Here is a 14,089-nt window from a genome sequence, read left to right as displayed (position 1 = left end):
CAGTTTGGATGTGATCTTTAAATCGTGTAAGATTAAATGAACATAACCATTTTGTTTTTTTCTTATGTAAGCTACAGCAGCTCTTCGGTTTCTCCATTTACCACAGATTTATGACGAAGTTTATCCAACTTTAGTGAATTACAGAAGTCGTTTTTAACAGTAAGAGACACAATTGAATTAGTTTCACTTAAGCAACCAGTTTTAACCTCATCTAGTAGAACGCCAAAGTTAGGTAAACGTCAAAGATAGACATTTGACTTAAGTGAGCATTTCCTGATTACTATGCTATGATCAGACTTTCAAATATGGATTAAACTACTTAACAGCCACTGACTTATGATGCTCAAAATCAGAACATAACTTTTTGTTTTAAATCTTGCCTTCGAACATAAGTCAAATAACGAAGATGGAAAACAAAAACGTATAGCAAACTGAGCACAAAGACAACTTGAAAGAACATAAAAAATAAGAAATGATAATACTCGAAACAAAGAAAGAGATTATTATGTTACGGAAGTGGAAAATGTAAAGAAATGAAGCAATACGTATAGGAAAGATAAAGGAGCAACCGGATGCATATTGGTTAACTTACGAAGAGTTGGCATAATAATAAAAGTAAAGATTCGGATAAGTGAAGCCGTCTGTGAGAGTGAAAAACAAAGTGCATTCCACTGATTATGTCGACAATGCTCAAGTGTTAATGTATCTGATTGTTTGACACATTTTACTGGTCTTTTCTATCTTGTGTAAAGTTTAATAAGTGGTAAATTCAAATCAAGGGTGTTTGTATTTAATTAGGCACACTGCTGCTCAACGGGCTGACTGTACTGTCCCCACAACTGGTATCGAAACCTGGTTTTTAACATTATAAGCCGACAGATTTACCGTTGTGCCACTAAGGCATATAAAGAGTGCACTTAGGCCCGACATGGTCAAATGGTTAGAGCGCTCGAATCTGAGGGTCGCGGGCTCGAATCTCGGTCACATCAAATATGGGACGTATAATGTGATGGTCAATCCCGCTTTTCGTTGGTAAAAGAGTAGCCCAAGAGTTGGTGGTGAGTGGTGACGACTAGCTACCTTCCCTCTAGTCCTACACTGCAAAATTAGGGACGCTAGCGCAGATAGCCCTCGTGTAGCTTCGCACGAAATTCGAAAACAAACAAACAAGTGTATTTATGGAGGCTGGTGACTGGCATAACGAAACTTAAATCGAAAGATCAAAGGTTCGAAAGACGATATATCGATGAACTATAAGCTGTGATGATGTTATAATTCCGGAAGTAAATCCTTTTATTCGTTTAAGAGTAGCCGCCTAGGTGTTTAGCGCTTCGAACTGTTTGAGCTCTGTCTATTTATCAAATATAGCTGTGTCTGAACCATGGGGCCTCTGACCTGGCTGTTCAGCCTATAAGTCGTGTAAAAGCGTAAACTTGGAACGTTACCAGAAAGTAAATGTAATAGTTTTAAAATAAAATAAACCTTCATGCTAGTTGAAAAAACAACAACAACAAATTACAAGATGCGTTTCATCCACACGTGCAGTTACATTATGTTTTTCGAAGTGAATAATTAATGGTATCATAGGATAAAACTGTAATTTTGCAATGCTTTTGAAAACTCACACACACACACACACTTTACTTAATAAACAGAAAAAAAAACCTAAAAATGTAATTTATATTTTCCTTTATTTATGATATTCGAAGTAATTGAGAGTGAACTGTATAACACAATATGATCGGTTTAGTAGAACAGTTGTTACACAAAATCTACTAAGTTTCTTCTAACAAGTAGAAAAGCAAATTATTGTAATGTTTTATTTAATCTAATTATCTCCGAAATATTTCTTGTCTTTACACAAAATATGAAAAGACGATATTTGTAACATATATCAGCTCTTATTAAGTATTAAAGTGAAGTTTTATTAAAACAGAAAGGAATATCTTTTATCTTCTAAATCAGGGGTTCTCAGACCTTCTTAGAACAATATATCCTATGAAATTCCACATCCTTATTGAAAACGCCCATTCATTAACTCTGTGAATACTCAGTAAAATTAAAATATTACAATAATACTGGAGAACCCCTTCTCCAGCCATCATAGTGTTACAATTATTATTGAATATACTGTGTATACTAAAGTCGCTCGTTCATAATTGCTTGTAATATGCATGTACAAAATGTTAGCAATAAAATATTCGTATTAACTTTTACATATAATAACATATATGTCGCATAATATAAATACATGTAGCATAATATATATATATATATATAGCATAATATAAATATATGTAGGATAATATACAAATATGTAGCATAATATAAATATATGTAGGATAATACACATATATGTAGCATAATATATATATATGTAGCGTAATATAAATATCTGTAGCATAATATATATATATGTAGCATAATCTCTTAAGGTAATTTAATACAGTGTAATAATCAGAATTTTTTGTTTCACACTCATAACGAGGACCTTCTAATGAGTTTTAACACACGTAACACTGCATTTGTACCAAATATTGAGTCTAAGGTTAACTTGAGCTATTAATTTACATCTAAACTAAGACATCACATCGGAAAACTGTAAAAACTATAATGTCTTTCTAGGCCGGCTTAACATTGAGAGTTGCTTACATGATTTAAGTAACCAGTCAGTCCTTTATAAGCGATGGCGTCCAACAATGATGGACAAACGATTCAGCTGCAGCACGAGATGTTATTAGACGCAAAGTAGAAAGAAAGAAATGTATTTATATCCTAGATAACTGCTAAAAGTACTCACATGGAAATGAAATGAACCTTATTCTTGCATCTGCAGATAAAAAATAAACCAAGAATAGAGATCCATCACTTAAGATTAAACGTTTTAGGAAACATGTGGAAAGAAATGAATTAAACTAAGCCTACTTTAAGTAACTAAACTGTTCTACACCCACTTATGTAAGGCAGCTGCAGCTAAATCACCTCATATCAGCTCCGTCTAACTAGAATAGGCTGCTTGAAAATGCTGGTAAGTACATCTTCTAGAAACGTGACTATACAGGGGAAACAAGTCTGTTTAAAACAGCAATAAAAGAGCGTACTTAACGCCACAGCCCAAGAGCCGTGATAGCCCTTATGATTGATCGCACATTGTATTTATTAAGCAAGAATTCCTGATAATAGCAGTAGCTTAGCTACTAAGTATTTTCACTATTATTAAGAATAAATACATGTCATGAAGCTAATTTGTAAAAATTAAGTATGATGTAGGGATAGTAATACAAAAAAAAAAAAGTTACAGAAATAAGGTAGAGACGGATACACGAAACCGAACAAAAATCTGCATAAGAAGCTAATAAGTACTGAGTCAGTCTTATAAGCTTATGGTCATTAGCCACTGTAAACCTGAAAAGCACTATTCATTTGAAATTATTTTATTAAAACGTGAATTAATGCAACTGACAGGAACTCAACACTTAGTTATAGATAAAAATTAGGCCCCGGCATAGCCAAGCGTCTTACGGCGTTCGACTCGTAGTTCAAGGGTCGCGGGTTTGAATCCCGGTCGCACCAAACATGCTCGCCTTTCCATCCGTGGGGGCGTTATAACGTGACGGTCAATCCCTACTATTCGTTGGTAAAAGAATAGCTCAAGAGTTGGCGGTGGGTGGTGATGACTAACTGCCTTCCCTCTAGTCTTACACTGCTAAATTAGGGACGGCTAGCACAGATAGCCCTCGAATAGCTTTGCACGAAATTCAAAAACCAAAAGATAAAATTATTTTTTGAAATATTTGGATTTTTAAACAATGACTTTCGTGTGGTTTTCTGTGTTTATTCTTACCTTATTTCTGAACATTTTGACATTGTTATCCTAAATAATATTTAATTGTTGTATTTCTTATCACTTGTTTATCCTTTTCTTTAAACAATCTCATTCAAGTAAGTTGATAAATGAACATTTGTTTTATTTTCATATTTCAATGGTAATATATATTGTTAATACCATATCAGGTTTGTTGGTTTCTCATGCCCTCATACATTGGTATTATACCATAAAGTTGGATAAAATAGATCATTAATTATCACTGGTCATAATGTTGTCTTCTGGGGACTTAATGATGAAGAACCTATAATAAGAAAGTAACGTATGAAAATGTATAACCGTATGATCCCTATATATTCGTGTTAGCATTCTGTTTTTGGCACTGCCGTCCCTATATGATTTAAAATTTAGAAATGTTTTTATTACTTCTTTTGTGACGGTTTTCCCCTTATGAATGTCAATGTATTTTATAAATATATGAAATAAAATTTATTATTATGTACATTGATTTTCTTACTACTTCACTTCATACATAATACAGAGGTTGACTCCCTAAAGGCAACGATTGTATAGTGTACAAAGCATTGAGTATTCTACATGTTACATCACCTAAAGTTCATCTGTTATTGGCTGGTAATTTCTATTTTACCCAGTAAGGAAGCTTTTTTAAAGGAACTGAATTTCTGTACGAAAGCTAACTTCAAAGAATAATGATAACATTGTTTATATTAGAATTATGTTTTTAAGTTTACGCTAGTCAATATCTGTTTCAAAGCTCTCTTAGAATTCTTTCTATCGCATCACAGCCAATGAGAAAGTTTCACACATTTTTTTTTTCTAGAGGGAAAATAAAAAATAAAAATGAACACTTTTACTTGTTCCCAGTTCTACACTTTAGCAAATCTTTTCGATCGTAAACTATTGATTCGAAAATGGCAATTAGTTGCTTAAATAAGGCTAAAACTCAACTTTAGCAGTTATTTGTAAGCACTGTTGTAGACCAATAGATTTTCTCGGCCCATCTCTACGTACTAAGCACTACAGTACTGTTTTCTTTCTAGCTGAGGTTCGTTCAGACACCCATTTCTTTTCGTGAATAAATAATTAATCCTGAATATATATGCAATATAAACTATTAAACTATAATTAACAAGTTGCACCTCTCACTATGTGCGCGTACTTACAACGTTAGAAACTGTGTTTCTATACCCATGGTGGGCAGAACAGAGAGAGTCTAATGTGTAACTTTCTGCTTAAATTGAGACAAACAAGCAGAAGGTGTACAATGTTTATAATTACGATTATTGGCGTAATGCCAAATGTTCTCGCATACAAACAATCCTTTAGTTCTGACTTTACTTGAGAGATAACAACCTATATTTTACCTTATTAATACAACATTAAGGATGGAACAATGCCATCTATTAGATAATAATAATAAATACCCATTTTGAATAAATGTTATTAACTGCTTCTTTATATGGGTTACAGATTGTAAGCAAGTTTAACACCTTTATTCAAGGATAGTTCCACATTGTTACTCCAGTATGAGTTATATAACCCCTTCTCAGAGTATATCACTGAATTGATCAGAGACTGACAAATTTATGATATCTTTGGTTAAAAAAGAAACATACCGAGGTTCTATATTAAGAAACACTAGGAAATTTCCCCTCAACATAGTTTTATTTTATTTCTGTAAATTTTTGGCTCTGCCTCTAACTGGAGCCTCTAACAGGCAAGATGTTAGTGATATGCTAGCCTAGGGTTTCTTAATATAGGATATGAATAAATTCCACGAAATGACTCAAAAGTCACGTTTAGCGTGATTGTTAGAAACGTTTTAATGAACGACAAATTGGACAATTTGATGTTTTTTATTTGCATATAATCACTTGAGAAAATGACGAACTGGACCTAATATACTTTCCACTATAGTTTGCTGTTACACTGTTTTTGTTTCGTCCGTTAAGATAGAAATAATCTTCGAAACGCCCGGCCTGGCTAGGTGGTTAGAGCGCTCGATTCGTAACTTAAGGATCGCGGATTCAAATCTCAAATTTGATTTTAATATTAAAAGGAATGTAATCTCATTGAATTTGCAATGCGAACAAATAAGAATTAGCAGCGCCATCACACTGCATAACTCACAGAACTATATCAAACTTAATGAATTATATTTACTTGAAGCTGTTTTTTTTTTTTTTGTTTTTTTTTAATTTCGCACAAAGCTACTCGAGAGCTATCTGTGCTAGCCGTCCCTAATTTAGTAGTGTAAGACTAGATGGAAGGCAGCTAGTCATCACCACCCACTGAAAACTCTTGGGCTACTCTTTTACCAACGAATAGTGCGATTGACCGTTACGTTATAACGCTCCCACGGCTGAAAGGGCGAGCATGTTTGGCGCGATGTGGATGCGAACCCGCGACCCTCAGATTACGAGTCGCACGCCTTAACACGCTTGGCCATCCTAGGCCTTACTTGAAGCAGTTTACATTTTTTTAAAGCCGAATCCGAATTTAAAATCACAATTGTAAAATATATAACAATGATGACAGTGATGAGAAACCCTGACCAACTACACAGTTAAATACTGAGTTGTTTTAACGTTGCTTTATGTGTACCTATTTGTTTTACGGTTACGTAAAAAAAAGTTATCCATCATAAACATTTTAGTATGATTTGCTACTTATGACTGTGCATTGTATATACTTCTATGTTCAAACATGTTGTGCAGAAACACACACACTGGGGAAGCCCGGCGTGGTCAGGTTGTTCGGGTGCTTAACTCCTAATCTGAAGGTCGCGGGTTCAAATCCCCGTCTGCCCAAATATACTCGCTCTTTCAGTCGTACGGGCGTTATAATGTGACGGTCAACCCCATTATTCGTTGGTAAAAGGGTAGCCCAAGAATTGACGGTGGGTGGTGATGACTAGCTGCCTTCCCACTGGTCTTACATTACTAAATTGGGGACGGCTAGCGTAGATAGCCCTCGAGTAGCTTTGCGCGAATTTAAAAAAAACATACACACACTGATTTATTAAGATACTATAGTCTGTACACGTATATTTAATAATATGGGATAGATAGTGTAATAAGGTCCGCCGCTAAGTGAAAGGAGTTACTATTGTTAGATATCATCTAAATAAGATGATCATGTAACGTGTTTGAAATAATAACGTAGTTGAAACATTTTGTTAAAATCAAACAGAAATGTATTGTTACATTTGAAGACCAGCTGTCAAATTGACGACTCACTTATAGAAATCCTATGTTCACTACAACTATTCGTGTTATTAAGTTTTGAGATTTTTACACTGCAATGTTATGTTTTTAGTTGTGAACATTTGTTTGATAATTCTTTACCTAAAACATATTTATATCTAGCTTCAATTAACCCTTTAAAATGGTTTATTCGTAATCGTTAACTTAAACAATTCGACTAGAAGCGTTTTCATAATTCTACAGGATACAAATTAAAACAAATGTAAACCCAATGCTGGTTCAGTAATTCTGAGTGACAGAAGACCAGCAAAAACACTAGTAGAGTGAATATTATAATTAATATATAGCTAATTACAACAAGTTATACCAAAATATTTGAAGTTTTTGGATAAATTATACCTTATTATTATTGTTATTATTATAATTTCTGTTTTTTTTATTCGTAAAATTGCAAATAGATAATCTATTGAAAATTTGCAATAGTTTTATTACTACCTTAAAACTATTGTTTGAACACGGAATGGTTACGTTATCAAAGTTATTAACCGTTATAAAATCGAGAGCACATAATGAGAGAAAGAAGTTTTAAACTGGTCCGCACCAGCCGTATTTCTCAGTAAATCCTCAATACTTATCATTTCAAATCAGCACTACAATGTTAGTGGTTTGTGATTCGCCCAAATATATCTGGATTAAAACATCATGATGTTATAATAATTCAATGAGTCGCATTAACTAATCACAGCTTATTTGTGTTGTGTATTTGCGACGAAAAAGTAATCCTGTATATATTTACACACGCATACACATATTTTTGTCATAATGTGACAAGGTTCAATTTTCTTGTACTTGTTTCTGTGTGTGTGTTTTTTTATAGCAAAGCAATACCATGCTATCTGCTGAGTCCACTGAGGGAAATCGAGCCCCTGATTTTAGCATTATAAATCCGTAGACTTACGGCTGTACCAAAGGGGGGACATATTTCTTCCCTCTCTTTTTTTTCCTTCAATTCTTGGGACCGGGATGGCCAAGCGTGTTAAGGCTTTCGATTCGTAATCCGACGGTCGCGGGTTCGAATCCCGGTCGCATCAAACATTCTCGCCCTTTCAGCTGCGGGGGCGTTATAATGTGACGGTCAATCCCACTATTCGTTGGTAAAAGAGTAGCCCAAGAGTTGGCGGTGGGTGGTGATGACTAGCTGCCTTCTTTCTAGTCTTACACCGCTAAATCAGGGACGGTTAGCGCAGATAACCCTCGAGTAGCTTGGCGCAAAATTCAAAACAAGCAAACAAACCTTTAATTCTTGTACAATGTATTTAATATACGTGCTAATGTGCTATCCTTTTGTTCATTCCACTCAAACTGTAACTCTTATTACACGTTTTTTTATGAACAAAATTTGTACGATTTGTTGTTGTTGTTCTTTTAAATTAAGCACAAAGCTACACAACGGGCTATCTGTGCTCTGCCCACCAGGGGTATCGAAACCCGGTTTTTAGCGTTATAAGTCCGCAGACATACCGCTGAGCCACTGGGGGTAATTTGTACGATGAAAAATCTCAATTTTAAACAGCTGTTTAATTTAAACAATTGTTTTATACTTCCACCTTGTTATTTTGAACACACACATATAGATGTTAATCTCTTTCTTAAAGTTCGTTTTTCTTTTCGTTCACCGAAATGAAGAATATTTCACTGACAATATTAGAGTTCAGTGACCGATAAATGATGCTATCTTGGCAGACTGGTCTAAAAAAAAACCCTTTAATCGATTGTTCATGAAACCATTAATTTATATCAATTTCTTCTGAAACAATCGAAGAATTCAATCAATTAAAACTTGAAGGTTGCTGAAATATATTGTTTATGATATAAAATCAAGTGACAACGATAATAATATCCACCTCAACACCAAGTAAACTATAAACATAGAAAAAATCTCCACTTACAGTGTAATAACCTCTGAATTTGTGATCGGAGGAAGTGAAGGTAGCCTTAACTCGGAGCAGTCAACTCTTAGGAGTTTTGCAGGTTTCACGCAGATACATTCGCTCGGACAAAAGATCTCACTTTCCGCGGTAAGGGTTAGGTTTGTTTCACTCGATAAAGTTATTGTGAAGAATATAAGGATTACGTTAACGAAATAATTGGCGACGATTCCCGAAGGGTTAAAAAACGGCATGACAAATGACTTTTTACACCAGGGTCGTATGAAACACCAGAGAATGTCCTTACGTTATTGTATTATCTACAAGACACGAAAGAGATCCTGCGATGGTGGTCCTTAAGCATCTTGCCTTGTTCGGGAGATATTCGCTTTAAATGAGGGTGTTAGGTCGAGCATCTCATAGGAAGATAAGCGCCTTATCTCGTGAAAGTGAAGCGAAGCTTTGATCAAGCAGTAAAGTATCAACAGTAGGTTGGAAATATATTTCTTTTCTCCATTTTACTGTGGGATTTTCTAATTAGAGAATTTCAACGCTGAGTGTTGTTTTTTTTTAATCATAAGAAACGAGCAGCATTTCCTGCTACTACACGCAGAATTCATTCTAACGACAACACGGTCCGCGACAGAACGCGTTCGCAACGCGGCGCAAGTTGCTTATTTCTCTGTGACGTCATTATTTAATCCGGTCAGCGTCTCAGTTTCGATCTAAGCTGCCTGAAGTAATCTATGTTAGAGAGAATAACCATTAAAAAGTAAAGTTACAAATCTGGCTTGACAGTACGTGTCTGATGCTTATAAAAACAAACAAACTGTACTACATTTAAATCAAACGTTTACAATTGAGCTAATAATTAACAAGAAAGAAAACAGCTTATAAACTTACCTTTAAAGTTTTCACAATTACTTGGACACATTAATAGACATTACTTTACGAACTACTGATGATCGTTTGGAGTCTTTGATGGAGATGTAATTAAACAATATAAGTCAATGATTTAGCTGATACTGAGTGTGACGTTGATTCGTTCGTGTCGTGTAAAATGATATTCTGAAACATTAACATGCTACTAAAAAAATTGTACAACGGTTCATCAGAACAAACTATTAGCTTCACGTGCTTGTGGCGAAACAGAAATCAAGCGATGTGATTCAGTGACAAAACAATATCTTAGAATATGTTCACATTTAGTTGAAAATTAATTATGAAATATGCTCTTATGTCAACTAGAGTATAAAGCTGGTTTATTCGAAGCGAATAGTTTTAGTTTTGTTCAATGCAAAGCCACACGATTCTTACGATCAATAATGAAAATGGAAGTCGATTGTAAATACAAAAAAAAAAAAAAAAAATAAATAAATAAGTATAGCACCAAATCAATGATTAGTTAATGGGTTCAATAAAACAGAAAAAAAAGGAACTAATAATAACAAAATAACCAAAAGAAAAAAAAAAAAGTCCCGGCATGGCCAGGTGGTTAAAGTACTCGACTCGTAATCCGAGGGTCGCAGGTTCGAATCCCTGTCACACCAAACATACTCGCTCTTTCAACCGTTGGGATGTTATAATGTTACGGTCAATCCCACTATTCGTTGGTAAAAGAGAAGCCCAAGAGTTGGCGGTGGGTAATGATGACTAGCTGCCTTTCCTCTAGTCTTACACTGTAAATTTAGGGACGGCTAACGCAGGGAGACCTCGTGTAGCTTTGCGCGAAATCTAAAAGAAACCAAACAAAAGGAAATATGCGGCTGATGAACACTAACTAACAAGTCGCGAATAAAGAGAAAGTTCTAGAAGTGGCATCGCATTTTTAGAAAGAAAATCGCACTGAAGAAGACAGTAAAACCAGAAATCATCTGGTTTTGTTTTTTTCCTGTTTTACATAAAATTTACTCCTATTATTAACTCCTTTAATCTATAATAAATTATTTTAACGTCAATGTGTAAAATATTATGACACTCTGCAATGTTTAATGTTACTTATGTTTATTTTATTCTTTGTTACGTACGTTATTCACAACTGATATTCGTTTACTGACATTGTAAGTATCATATTAAAATATGTAGCATTTGGTAAGACATTGACTGTTAAAATGTTTTCTAAAAATACGTTTTTCAAATAGGACAGGCAAACTTAAATTTATTATTGTGTGGGAGACAAATATATACTTTTGTAAAATCACACCATAGTTTTCTTACTATAGTGAGTTGGTATGTCCTCTTAAACCTAATATCAAAGTTATTTTATTACTTTACGTTGGTGATATAAAATTCAAATCGGATTCTTGATGTTGGGTGAAAGAAAACGTGAAACGGATATTATTAAATGGAGCTTAAATTTATTAAATGGAGCTTAAACTCTTATTCTACCATTTGGTTGATTAGAATCAACTATGCATTAATATGACAACGCATTACATTAAACCATCGCTATTACGAACAAAAAAGTATTTGTAGTCTTAAAAAATATAATTATAAATTAGGCTTTCGTATTAAATAAAATTATCTTTCTTTTCGGACTAAACTTTTAATAGTTTATTAATATGGCAGCTCCCTCCCGTGGCTCAGCGGTATGTCTGCGGACCTACAACGCTAAAAACCGGGTTTTAATACCGGTAGTGGGCAGAGCACAGAAAGCCCATTGAGTAGCTTTGTGCTTAATTCAAAAACAACAACAGCAATATGGCTGAATTTAACGCATATTTAAATTCTTTATTAATTAGTTTAATCCTAATGGCGAAAGTTTTAATCTGCTTCTGGTTGTAAGAGACACATAATTGATCGCAGCACTAATTGTCATGTAATGAATCATATAATTTCTTTTCTTGGCAAGATGTTAGTGGAACAAAACGTGTTTGTTTGTAGTTCAGCACAAAGCTGCACGAGGAGCTAGCTGTTCGTGTTCTGTCCACCACGGAAATAGAAACGCTGTGTCTAGGATTGTAAGTCCGAAAACATATTTCTGCGCCACTGGAGAACAAAGAAACAGTGAGACATTGAAATAGTGAAATATTTATCACTTTGTTTCCCTTTATAGTAAGACCGGTAACCACTTAGCAGTAACGAAGAATTTTTAACGACTTCAGTTACTTACTCGAGTGTATAATATATCTTACAACACATGGTCATTTTTATATTTTGTTTTAACAGTTTTATTTCTCGCTTGTTTTTTTTTTTTTTAAGTACACTGAAGTTTGCTTACTTAAATTATTATCTTGTTTTCATGCGTTATTGATTTACCCACAAATATTTATATACCATTGTGATTACTCTGACCCAGACGTGACGTAGTGATTATCGTGCCGGACTATGGATCGAAGTGTTCGAGGTTTGAGATGTTAGGATGTTGCAAAGCGGCCGCCTTCCATCTGGTTAGTAATTCAAAACTAAGAGAACCACCGCTGTATCTGAACCATGGATGTAGCTGAATTAGCGCTTGTTCTACTCTTGGACAAGTGCTGTAAAGATAAAACGTTCAGTTCTTCAGTGACTTTTCTTATTATTTCACACTTTTTATTTAAATATATAACGTTAATAATTTATGTTTCTACGATTTTAAAATTTGAAATAAAGCATACAGGTCGTTTTACATTATTGTTTGTTTTGGAATTTCGCGCAAAGCTACTCGAGGGCTGTCTGCACTCGCCGTCCCTAATATAGCAGTGTAAGACTAGAGGGAAGGCAGCTAGTCATCACCACCTACCGCCAACTCTTGGGCTACTCTTTTACCAACGAATAGTGGAATTGACTTTAACATTATAACGCCCCGACGGCTGATAGGGCGAGCATGTTTGGTGCGACCGGGATTCGAATTAGCGACCCTTGGATTACGAGTCGAACGCCTTAACACGCTTGGCCATGCCGAGCCTCGTTTTATATTAAACAAATCAGCTTATATTGGACAAACAATCACAAATAAATGTCAGCGATGGGAGCACTTTCAACATATTTCAGCTTTCATCATGCATCTTGAACTAGATGATAAAAATGTTTTACATGTGAAACAAAGTGTTTGTTGAACTTGGGGCGTAATGGTGGCGAAAACAAAATAAACGGCGATGATAAGTAATGAATAAATATTTACTGTGAAATACGTATCAATGTTATAGGTGTAACTGACAACTTTGAACTGACAGTTTTGATTTCATTCCTTTAAGCAACACGCTGAATCATTTTTTTCGCACCATAGGTGTTTTTGATTAAATATTATGACTCTTCATCATTACACGCCAACAAAAAGCAAAGCAAATATGGAATGGCACTCAGTACTAACCAACATTAGCTTTAGGATTGCAACCTCATTATTCGGAATAAACATTTACTTTAGAGAACCAACTAGTTTCTTTAAAATATATGGTTGTAGTTTTTCCTCTCTAAAACAGTGTTAATAACTTCCTTTATAGTAACGTCATGGAATTTAGATCTACAGTTTCTTGTCATCACCCGCATGTAAATGGCACAAGCATCATTATTTATGTTAATTGCTTAAGCTAATATCATATGACGCCAAGTGCTCTTTAATTAGAATAATTTCGTATAAATTTAGTAAATTTGTGCTAAACGTTGGCAATGAATAATCAAGACACACAACAGTGTGTTGTGCGGCCAAAACAACTTACTGCAGGATTCACTGTGTGTTATTAACAGACGTAATATTTAGCATATTTCAACTTCTGTATCTTATAATGAGGTAATCGAAATTAAAAAAAATTTCAGTGACTATGCGTTGTGTTATCTTTATATCACGTACCAAATTTCAAAGCAATGCATTAAAATATACCTGATACATAAAATTTATAATTTTGATTCAGTTTCTATCTTTATTTTTTGCCTTCGCACCAAAAGTACAGAAAATGTATTTGTATAGAAAAATACCTAACTTTTATGTATTTTATTTAAAATTGGGTACACTAATATATCTTTTCAACCTACAATTAGGAGTCTCATTTGGTGCAAGTAAAAACCACACGTGCAGAGGTTTTTAACGAAAACCGCTGAAATTTAACGAAACTACGCAAGCCTACGCAAAAAGACGCGCGAATTACCGATCTAACATTTGCACTACAGCTTCGCCTGAGAGTAAAAATGGA

General features: G+C 34.4%; 1 protein-coding gene across 2 annotated transcripts in view; it reads right to left on the bottom strand.

Moving 5' to 3' along the window:
* LOC143244543 (uncharacterized) overlaps window positions 1-9,620 on the bottom strand; it is a 90,010-nt gene extending 80,390 nt beyond the window's left edge. For both annotated transcript variants that reach the window (XM_076489431.1, XM_076489442.1), the window contains exon 1: window positions 9,003-9,620. In XM_076489431.1, the coding sequence (XP_076345546.1) occupies window positions 9,003-9,235 (233 nt within the window). In that variant the 5' untranslated portion in view covers window positions 9,236-9,620. The remainder of the gene's footprint in view (window positions 1-9,002) is intronic.
* Between the last annotated feature and the right edge of the window lie 4,469 nt (window positions 9,621-14,089).

Source organism: Tachypleus tridentatus, chromosome 1, assembly GCF_004210375.1.
Source record: "Tachypleus tridentatus isolate NWPU-2018 chromosome 1, ASM421037v1, whole genome shotgun sequence".
NCBI lineage: Eukaryota > Metazoa > Arthropoda > Merostomata > Xiphosura > Limulidae > Tachypleus > Tachypleus tridentatus.
Note: the sequence above shows the minus strand (reverse complement) of the source record. Positions and strands in the feature narration are given on the sequence as shown.